Here is a 10249-nt window from a genome sequence, read left to right as displayed (position 1 = left end):
TTTACTCGTCGTTGATAATATCATTATCGAAGAGGCTGCAGGCTTCACAAATGGATAAGCTTATCACATTCTACTCTTTGATCCTTTTTACTTAACTCTAGTATTAAAGAGATTATACCAAAAATTTGATGAGTCATCTCGGAATAGCAGTCAAATGAAATTTCAAACCAGCAAGTTGTTGTAAGTTATTAAAAATGTGAACAAATAATAGTGGAGGTATGCCTACGACCCAAAATTATCATTCTAAATTACTTCTAGAACCTTTTCTACACCAGTGATGTCAAGTGATGTACAATTATCACTTAAGATCATAATTAGGTACTATGAAAATATGAAAAACTAGGTGTATGAACAATCAGATAATCTGATGTATATATCTTATTTGTTTCTTCATGGTTAATCAAAAATGACGGGAATACTATAAAGTTGAATAAAACAATATACTTAGAACAGTATTTTACTGTATATCCCTACTTATTGCGGTAGCACGTGTTAAAGCCACTGGAGACCTCTCGTTATCTTAATATCTTAGATCATACGTGTCATCTGATAAATATTGACAATTGACCTAAAATTTGATTCTTAGACTTACGTATAATTGATACGCCATGTGTTCACAATGACGGTAACGTGTTACATGACATTCGTGTGTCGTGTCATTGAGAACAACTCCATTGTAGTTGCATTAACTCTGTACTTTTAAAAAATTCATATTTTTCATACGTACAATAAATAATAAATCTTTAAAAAAATATTCATCCTTGCTTACATTTAATTTTTTTTATCAATTACATTGTTTTATAAATTTTATGTGTGCATTTTCTTTAATAACTTTGTTTCGTACAACTTGCAGCTCTCCTAGTTTGGACCTATTCTTTAATATAATTTTAATACAAAGTATGAGAATTTATACCCTCAGTTTCGGAAATTTTTTGACGAAATTAAGGACATTTTTGAGAGGGATACTTAAATCAGTATGAAATCTACAGGAATAAGGAAAAAAATTGTCTCTGCAGGCTCCTTGAACTGATCATTCCTATAATCTGATTGAACATCTTGTACAGCATTATATATCAATATTTATGAAAGCCAATTTATTTTCTTATCTGAAATTCCAAAAAGAAACAATAAAAACAATTTGTAACTGATATAGTATAATGGATTTCAACGATAACGTAAGAAGGTGTGGAAACGTAACAAGCATTTTGCTAAAAATTCAAAATCACATATGCGCACCAGTGGTGACCGCTATTTTTTTCACCTAGAAAGCAGAAAATATTCAAAGTTAAAAAAAAAAACACAATTAGTTATAAGGAAACTACTACTTCTAGCTATCAACAATATTTTTTATCCAAAAAATTGATGTTACATTTAATTAGCTTAGGTATAGCTGTGGATGCTACGAGGCTGTATAACCCAATAATTTCATACGTAATGTCGTATCCAGACTATAAAGTGATGACAAAAATACTATAACGTAATATGCTTTTAATCATTTGCGAGTTTAGTTAATTTATTTGTGTGGGTTAAAAATCCTTTTTTCTTTTCATATATACTTTTTCATTGACACCACCAATGCTCGTGCATTTCAAGTATAAATACAAATAAATAATTCTAATATTAATTAAAAATAACTAATTTTACTAGAAAATTACTAAAAAAAATTTTAACGAACTGGACTAATCTCGTATAAATATAGGCAAAAATGTAGTTATTAATGCATTTAAAGGAATAATAAGGAGAAATATTTGGGAAAAAATATTTTGATTCTGCTGTAACAATTCAAAATGATTATAAAATATTAGATTTATATTTTAAAATATTATTTTATTATATTGTACTTCATGACATATATAGTTAGAAATTTTTTTTAATCGTCGTTTACGCATTTTTAATACAATAAAAAACTGTACAAATAAATAAATCGCTGTAATCGAAATATTATTAAAAATTTTACAAGTAGTTTTCATTAAAACTCATTAAATGCTAACATTAAGCTGTCTTCATATCAAAAATCCCCTCTGATCGTTTAACTTTACTCAAATCGATCGTGCAATGAGGAAGTTTAACAAAACAAATGCAATTACAGTAATATTGTTCTCAGCAGACGAACAGCCGTCAGCGTGCCTGAAAAGTTCCTTGTAAGCCAGCACTGCTCTAACTTCTGAATCAACGGGTACTAGGCCGACCGTCGAGTTTTTGAATAGCAAGTCATTTTCACCATTGAACGAGTCGTAGATGTGCACTGCTCGTCGCTCCGAGTCACCACGGTATCCAAGCCAGTCTTCGATTTTCAATAGTACAAAGGTTGCATCTATCAAGTGGGGATCCGATTGATCACGCCTTGACACCACCTCAGGTATAAAATAAATTACTTAGTACTTAGTTGATTTTTTTATAGATTAATATAACATGATTTTTAATATAGATTTGAGTAGATATTTTAATTGCTTGAAAAAAAAAAAAAAAAAAAAAATTATCCCATGAGTTTAGAACGCAAATCACCTCACTATCTATGGTCACAGATAAGGCACATGTTTTGTCGATGTCGAATCCAGTGGTCTGAGCGAGACTTCCGTTTTTACACAGAACTCGATAATCCGTGGTGTTTATATCATAATTTTTAATAAAAGCTGTAAATTAAAAAATGTTTTTATTTTCGATTCACATTATAACCTACTGATTGATGAATGCAAAAAAAATTTCAAAAAACTTTTTTTTCCAAAAGTAATAATGAAAAAGAAAAAAAAAAATAGTAATAAAAAGTAATAATTTTTTCAACCTCAACTGTATTTTTAATTTTGGATGTTTGCTGCACAATTTAAATGATGTTTAAAAAATTTTGAAAAAATGTATCTTAACAGTTTTATTCGAATTGTATATTTCGTCACGGTATACAGCAAACGTTAATATAAGGAAAAAAAATCCAAGATAAAAAAAAGTTTTTATAGCATTATACTTAAACGATGACATATATCAAAAGTTAAAAAAAAAAACCCATTTTTGTCATACCCCATTTTAAACTATTTATTGTATTGTTACTGAAGCCCTTTCATTCGTTACATGATCGGTTAAAATAGATAACATGATTTTATTACAAAAATAAGTTACATAAATTATTTAAATAATAAAATGAATAATTTTTCACAGTATAAGGTACATGTCCCTATTCGTGGATTATGTCTCTATTCATGGAATATGAAAATTCATATATTTGTTAAACAACTTACTTGATAAAAAAATTGTGGTAGTTGTATATTTTATGTATCTTTATGAATTCAAAAGAAAAATTTTATTTTACATACAATAAATGACCAATTTTACAGATAATTCCATAAATAGGGACAAAGTCGTACATAACCTATCTTTTAAACTGTACGTATTATGGCACCAAACTTCATCGAGGAATTTATATACTTCTAATAAACAAATAAACGATATATTTATTTTTATGAAATAAAATAGTGTTCTGCAAGTAAAAAGCTTTAATTGTATTGAAATATTATACTAAATTTACGTTTTTTAAAAAGTTTCATAAATAAGGAAATAATATGAAACAATAGGTACAACGTTTCATAATTATGTACATTTTGGTCTTATAACCTTTTTATAAAATAAAGTATTTGAACAATTAAGAACCATATTTGAAAATTAGAATAATAATGGTAAATTTATAGGGCACCAGGTAATACTAAAATTTCTACTGTTAAAGCTCACAGTTAAGAAAAAAAATTAAAGAAGCAAGTATGAAGAAATTTATGGTCATAATAGAGACATTTACTTTGCATGATCTGCAGTGCCCCCCTTTGATTTATTTGTCTTCTTTAAAAAAGAGTTAGATAAAACAAATACATATATTTGATTGAAGTTAATATAAAATACAAAATTAAACGTAATGTATCGTTTTATTTTAGGATCTGAAATTGTCTCTTATACACATCGTATTTAAAATTATTACTATCATTTATTTTTATTAAATTATATTTTAAAAAACATTAGAGATTAACAAAATTAACGGAGCAAAAAAAAAAAATTCTTATTCCTTTGGATAATGTTGTATGTAAGTTAAATCATAAAATATAAAAGAATTGATAAGCAATTGTTAAAGTTGTCGCAACAATAAATTGATAGATCACGTGAGGCCGGCTTACAAAAGTAGAATTCCTCAAAAAATTGAATATCAAAGAACCAAATTAAAAAAATGTTTTGATTAGTAATGTCTTATTTCCTGGTTTTTGTACAATGAAAGAATACAATAACTATTGGTTGATTGATTGATTTTTAAATGTTTGATTAGCTTTTGATAAAAATTTGGGAATAGATGCGTAAAAGTAACAGGAGAATTTATAATACTTTGACAAACAAAAAATAAAAACAAATTATTTGTTATAACTTTAAAAATCGACTCTGTGATACAAATGTAATAATTGTGCCTCACAAGCAAAAACATATAAGTCTTTTTTGTACATGCAATTAAACTTTTTCACTCAAATTAAGTACCATATAATATACACTGACCATTTAAGTTCCTTACTTCTACGAACGCGATATCTCCATCACCGGATTTCAAGCAGTCCAAAGCACCCTTGTCCCCGTAATACTTATTCATCGAATTGGCCTCGCAACGCTCTCCATTCGTTTGGGCAGGGCACAAGTTGCACAAGTTAGCCTACGTACGTATCGGTATGATTTATTTTATTATTAGCAATTAATCCTATACCAACGAATTCCAACCACAGATTTCATCCAAATATGCACACATAAATCACTCAACCATAGATACAGCATAGAAAACACTTTTTTTCTAAACTATTGAATACAACCAATGAATGGTAAACCAAATACTCACGAATCCATCGGTGGCGAGACTAGGTCTCTTGTGATCCTGGGCATGATCGGCTTCGACAAAGCCCGGCGTACAGGCGCCCTTGAGAAGTTTCGACACGACCCGAGTGTAAGCACAAGAGTCGGGTAAAATACGATGATCGCGCGCTGCGTTGATGAAACTCAGCCAAGCTATGCCACCGAATTCGGGAAAACAGGCGTTTTTGTCTTTGATGTCGGACCACTGACTGATTTTATTCAAAACCGCCTTGTCCCGAGTAACAGCAACCACGACGCTGTAGTGGTCCTCCATGGTTTCGCAGTACAGCAGTGCTGTTAGACCGTAATTCCTTCAATTGAACGATTTTTTGAATTATTGATGCAGAGGAAGAAAGCATTGTAAGTATAATAATAAAAGTCACGAGTTGCTCACAAGCAGCATTTACGAGAAGTGCAGGAACGTGGGTTGAGACAAAGTTCTGGGGTATATTTTCTTATGGAAGAACATGAAAGAAGCTACGGTACTAGAGTCTATAACACTCTATTGTTCTTTAGTCGTGGGAAACAATTAAAAATCAAATGAACTTTTTGAATTTGTCCTTTAGCTGTACTACTATGCAATAACATTTTTTAACCGAGCATAAATTTATCAAAGCTGTTGCAATTTTCCAGAGATAAAATAAAGTTTTGGACAACGGGAAGCTTCCGTTCGAAAGTTATGAGAGTTTGAAGCCAAACGTTGAAATTATTGTCAAACATAAATATAAATATAAACAAATTTCATAAATTTCAAATCACAAAACTTTTTCTCAATAACCCAAAGTTTTGAACAATAACGAAGTATCTGCTTTAATTGCTCTTTTGTCACTTTATTATTTTTTTATAAAGAAGCATATTTTTAAGTATCATTCGAATGTTTATGAACTACATATAAAAATTCCCTTAATCAATTTCAGTATGTTTTATCCAGAAATGTGTATAAATTTTACATATAAATAAATTTAATCTTTTTTAATAAACAATGTAGAATCCACTTGAACATATCTTTAGTCAGATTCTCCCAAGTAAAATACTTGTAGAACTTGGGAAGGATTAGTATGATTTCTACACGCTTGTTCTTGTACACAATCGAAAAAACATCTTAATTAATTTTTTGGGAATTTTGCAAGACACTCTACTACACAAATTAATTTTATTTACGTGAAATTTTACCTAATTTAGGGGATACAGAATAATAATTTCACATGGATTTTTTCATGAATTCGTTGAAATTTTATTTAAATCACATCCAGACTTAGTAGGCTAGCAAACCCCAATATAATTCACATTAGTTTATAAACAAATATATGTAAAATAATTGTATATTTTCTAGATATGATTTTACATGTGACAAATCATTTTTCACATTAAAGAATCCCAAGAATCCCAAAAGAGGGTATCAGATTATTTTTTAGATTACATATGGAAACTATTGCGTTAATTTAAGTGTATTCCATAATTATTAAAAAAAATTTAGACGTACATTTACATGTAAAATCCATACAGAATCTCAGAGTAAGTCTACGGGATTTGTGTAATCTAGGTGGATTAGAGTACTAACCATCTATCCTTTAAAAGACTCAAGAGGTCATATCTCGTCAAATGAGCTTAAAATATTTCCGTGCTTGCAATTTTGATGGAAAAGGTAAGTATACCTTTCAGTTGAATTTTGACATGAAACGTCACAATAAGTAACAACTCACTTTCGGGCCAAAAGTCCGTAGTTCGAGTCCACGGCCATGATGTCAGTGTCGTTGTTGGCTATCCAATCGAAGCACTCGAAGGGTGACAAAGCCATCATGCACGAGATGTCCGGTTGTATTCCCAAGCTCCGAGCCGCCGCGGCTGTCCAATTGCACTTGATCAGCTCCTGCTTGTTCACTGTGCACCAGCGAATCGGTTGACCGCAATCGGATTTTGGCAGCTCGACCGTACCTTTGGCTTGGAGGAGATGGTGAATCGGTGACACGGGCTCCTTGTAAACGACCGGCGAATCGTCATTGCTGAATAGGATGTCGTTAAGAGTCTTTTCCCATGGCACTGCGGCCAATGTCACTATCGCTGTTTTCTCCAATTTACTTACGACTTCTTCAGCTGATGTTCTAAAATCACATTGGAATGTTTTCATTTGCGTTTAGCGAATCAAGAGTTATTAAGTTTAATGACAAGCTATTTCGAGGTTCGAAAATATCAAAAATATTAAGTGTACTGGATGGTTACGTGTTTGAGAAAACTTGGAGCTGGAAGAATGAAAAAATTCTAAATTCTAAATTCGTTGGATTTTTGATGTATGAGAACAATATCGTGTAAAGAAAACAAAAGCTATTACGCATTGTTTCTGAAGTATTGAAAAATTACGTTTTTATTGAGGAGGAGAATATTAAACTTACTCTCTAGCCAGAATGACCTTCCAAGGTTGTTTGTACCAAGTGCAAGGATTGTCAGAATCGAGATCCATTCTGGAGCCATTTTCACAAAAGAATTGATAGTCCCAAACATTTTTTATGGGGTGTTCGGGCTACGAAGAAATTTTTTATTACATAACATGACTAGTTAAATACGTATAAATACACAATATGAAGAGTCGAATTGTAACTATTATTCAAAAAATGAGGTTGTTGTTGTAAATAAGAACTAGAATTACGTACCTATTTACCTGTTTTTACCATTTGTGTTTTTTTACTAATTTCATTTTATTAAATTTTCATAACATTTTTTGAAAAGAAAAAAATAAATACGTGAAAAAATTTTGTTTAAAATAGTTCAAAATGTTTTTAATCATTTAAAAATCATATAAAATAAGCATAACATTCGCTATGTCTGTAAATTACGACTAATTTACTGTTTTCACTTCTGCAACTTCTCGAACAGGGTTTAAAAATATTTTATTTTTCCGTTGAAAAGTTAGAATTAGAATTATATTTCTAGCCACTGATTAAAAGATGAGAAAGTTAAAAATTTCATTTATAATTGAAGCAAAAGTTTATTTTCAATTCAAGTATAGTGTATAAAAGTATTTAATACAACAAACATTTTTTTTAAATTATTGATGTATTATTTAAATTATTTTATATAGTCAATAGAAAAATTTCTTAAATCCTAATAAGTTCTAAAATAATTTACCTCTTCAAATTTATAAACATATTTTTCTTTTTTATATTTATTTCTATTTATTTTTACACGCGGTTTTATGGAAAATAAAAAAAAATTTGTGTAAGTGTATTTTGGTAAAATAATTTTGAAAATGATTTAATGACTATTTAACTAACCGAAAAGTAAGTTCTAACATGATCCAGGGAAACGTATGCAATACTCCCTTGCCCGGATGTCAGACAATCCAATGCATTTGTATGTCCATGATTTTCAGGTAAAGTGTACTTGCACTTTTCTTGATCAGGACATAACTGACATAGCTGATGGTATTTTTTTTCTAAAAATATCAGAAAATTGAATTGTTAGAGTAAATTTTTTTTTACTCTTACAAACTATGTACTGCAATTTATCTTCTTGAGAAAGACATTTCGTAGAAAGTAATTGCAAAATTCATAATGCGTGTACAACTGATTATGTTTCACGAATGTTTATAGTGACATGACTATTATTTTGTTAGTGACTAATTTCATACATACTCAGCTTCTTATCTAAAGTATCATCAGGAACCCAATTTCCAGGACGACAGCCTTTTTTGAAAAAATCTCTCAGATTGATGATTTCATTTTCAGCTGTGGTTACATCTTTCCGGCAAACTTTGCTGACAACTTTTTTCTCAAAGTACTTTAACACGTGATCGTTCCACAACTGTGATTTGCTGAAACCAGGATGACAGTAAGTCGATCCAACCAAACCCAAATCCTCTCCTTTCTGAGTGAAGTTCCTTCGTATCACAACCACAGATTCAAACTCAAACGACTCTATGTGAACATACATACAAATTTAACTCAACTTTTTTTTAACTAAAATAATGCTTATTCGTTAACTAAGATTGAACACGTTACATATCTCAATATTTGAAATTAAGAACAGCTATTTTTTTACTTTACTAAATTTGACTCACTATCAATTTTTTCTTTGTTCCTCAGCTCAGCGACCACGTTGATTCCAGTTGGATAAAAATTATGAGCGAGCAAAAGTTCGTCCGCCGTAAATATACCAAAATCAGCTCTGCCTTCGGCAAGTTTTCTTGCGCACTCGGCACTGTCTACTACTCGTTCACACTTTATTGGACTGTCCAAACGTGATAGTGCATTGCACGACGTCTCCGTAACATCTTCTTGTACGCATAATTTTACTGTAATGCGAAATAAATTGAAGGTACAATAATGTGTAGTATTTTTCAATGAAATTATTAATAATGAGAATCAATAATTTTGTTAAAGGTTTTTTTTTCCTTTATAATGTGATTAAAAATGTGCCTTTTACCTACAGGTTTAGAAAATAAAGAAGAATCTTATCGCAATGTTTAATAGATAACATAATCTGTTGATTGCCTATTCGACTACTTATCCACACGAAAAAACACAACACATTCAATGCAATCTCTTTTAGCTGACAATACATTACAATCTTACATGATACGACAGGTAAAATGTACGTATCTTTTTTTTTTATTTGATAACAAACTATAATTTTGACTTTGAACCGGTTACGGTGAAGCTATACAACAACATACCTTACATGACTTGATTCTTAAAAAATAATGCCTGTAAATGCGAGAAATATGAAATCGTTTACACACTATCTCGCCAAATAAGTAAGTCAATAATTTAAAGAGTCAGAGTGAATGAGTCATATTTGCGTTGTGAATGACTCGTTTTGCGATCGGTTTATTAAGTATTTATTAAGCTATTCGAAAAAATTACAGTTTAATCAATTTAATCGCTATTACCTCTTGTGATGTGATAAAATCTACTAAATTTTTACCTTTATCTTTTATTAAAATATAAAACTAATTAAATTGAAAATAAAACGCATCAACATTAGTATGCCTAAAAAACAGATTAATGATACAAATGACATTTATTTTGCTAATGAAATCATCCCTTAAAAAAATTTTTTATTCATTTATGTCAATTGAAATTAACAATTTCAATTTTGTAGAAATAAAGTAACAATAACTTATCAAAGCTATTGATATTTTGTAGTCAAAATATATTTTTTTTTCAAAAACATTACAAATGCTTCACCAATAATACTTTGCAATCATTGATGTGGATTTTAAAAAAAATGGTATTAAGAATTTGATATTAAATTACATAGCTTACATTTTTCCTGAGCATCAACGAAAAATGCAAAGAGCACACTAATCACCAAACACTTCCAGTCCATCTTTGTGTCGCTCGTGTCGCTAGTCTAGAAAAAAATTACAAGCCGATCCGCAACTGCGTGT

The 10249-nt window shown here is 30.0% G+C and overlaps 1 protein-coding gene across 1 annotated transcript; it reads right to left on the bottom strand.

The window, feature by feature from the left end:
- Positions 1-1806: 1806 nt before the first annotated feature.
- On the bottom strand, positions 1807-10249 carry LOC106639974 (transferrin-like). Its single transcript, XM_089598455.1, has 10 exons — positions 10125-10249; positions 8918-9151; positions 8493-8774; positions 8133-8293; positions 7254-7381; positions 6567-6965; positions 4850-5174; positions 4519-4669; positions 2506-2633; positions 1807-2354 (listed from the first exon to the last, which is right to left on the bottom strand). Exons 1-10 carry the CDS (start codon positions 10186-10188, stop codon positions 2040-2042), a joined length of 2187 nt encoding a protein of 728 aa, XP_089454581.1. The 5' UTR covers positions 10189-10249; the 3' UTR covers positions 1807-2039.

This window comes from Copidosoma floridanum, unplaced genomic scaffold (genome assembly GCF_036245765.1).
Source record: "Copidosoma floridanum isolate Cflo_tuat_1 unplaced genomic scaffold, Cflo_Japanese_pri ptg000006l, whole genome shotgun sequence".
Lineage (NCBI taxonomy): Eukaryota > Metazoa > Arthropoda > Insecta > Hymenoptera > Encyrtidae > Copidosoma > Copidosoma floridanum.
The sequence above is the reverse complement of the archived record's forward strand: the minus strand, read 5'-3'. Positions and strand labels throughout refer to the sequence as shown.

Bases quoted from the DNA above. Each gene is read 5' to 3' on its own strand.
- LOC106639974 (XM_089598455.1), bottom strand. From the start codon at position 10,188: ATGGACTGGAAGTGTTTGGTGATTAGTGTGCTCTTTGCATTTTTCGTT. The intron at 8,775-8,917 runs GTGAGTCAAATT...ATGTTCACATAG, and splicing joins GAACAAAGAAAAAATTGATA to AGTCGTTTGAGTTTGAATCT. The intron at 8,294-8,492 runs GTATGTATGAAA...TGATATTTTTAG, and splicing joins TACTTTAGATAAGAAGCTGA to AAAAAAAATACCATCAGCTA.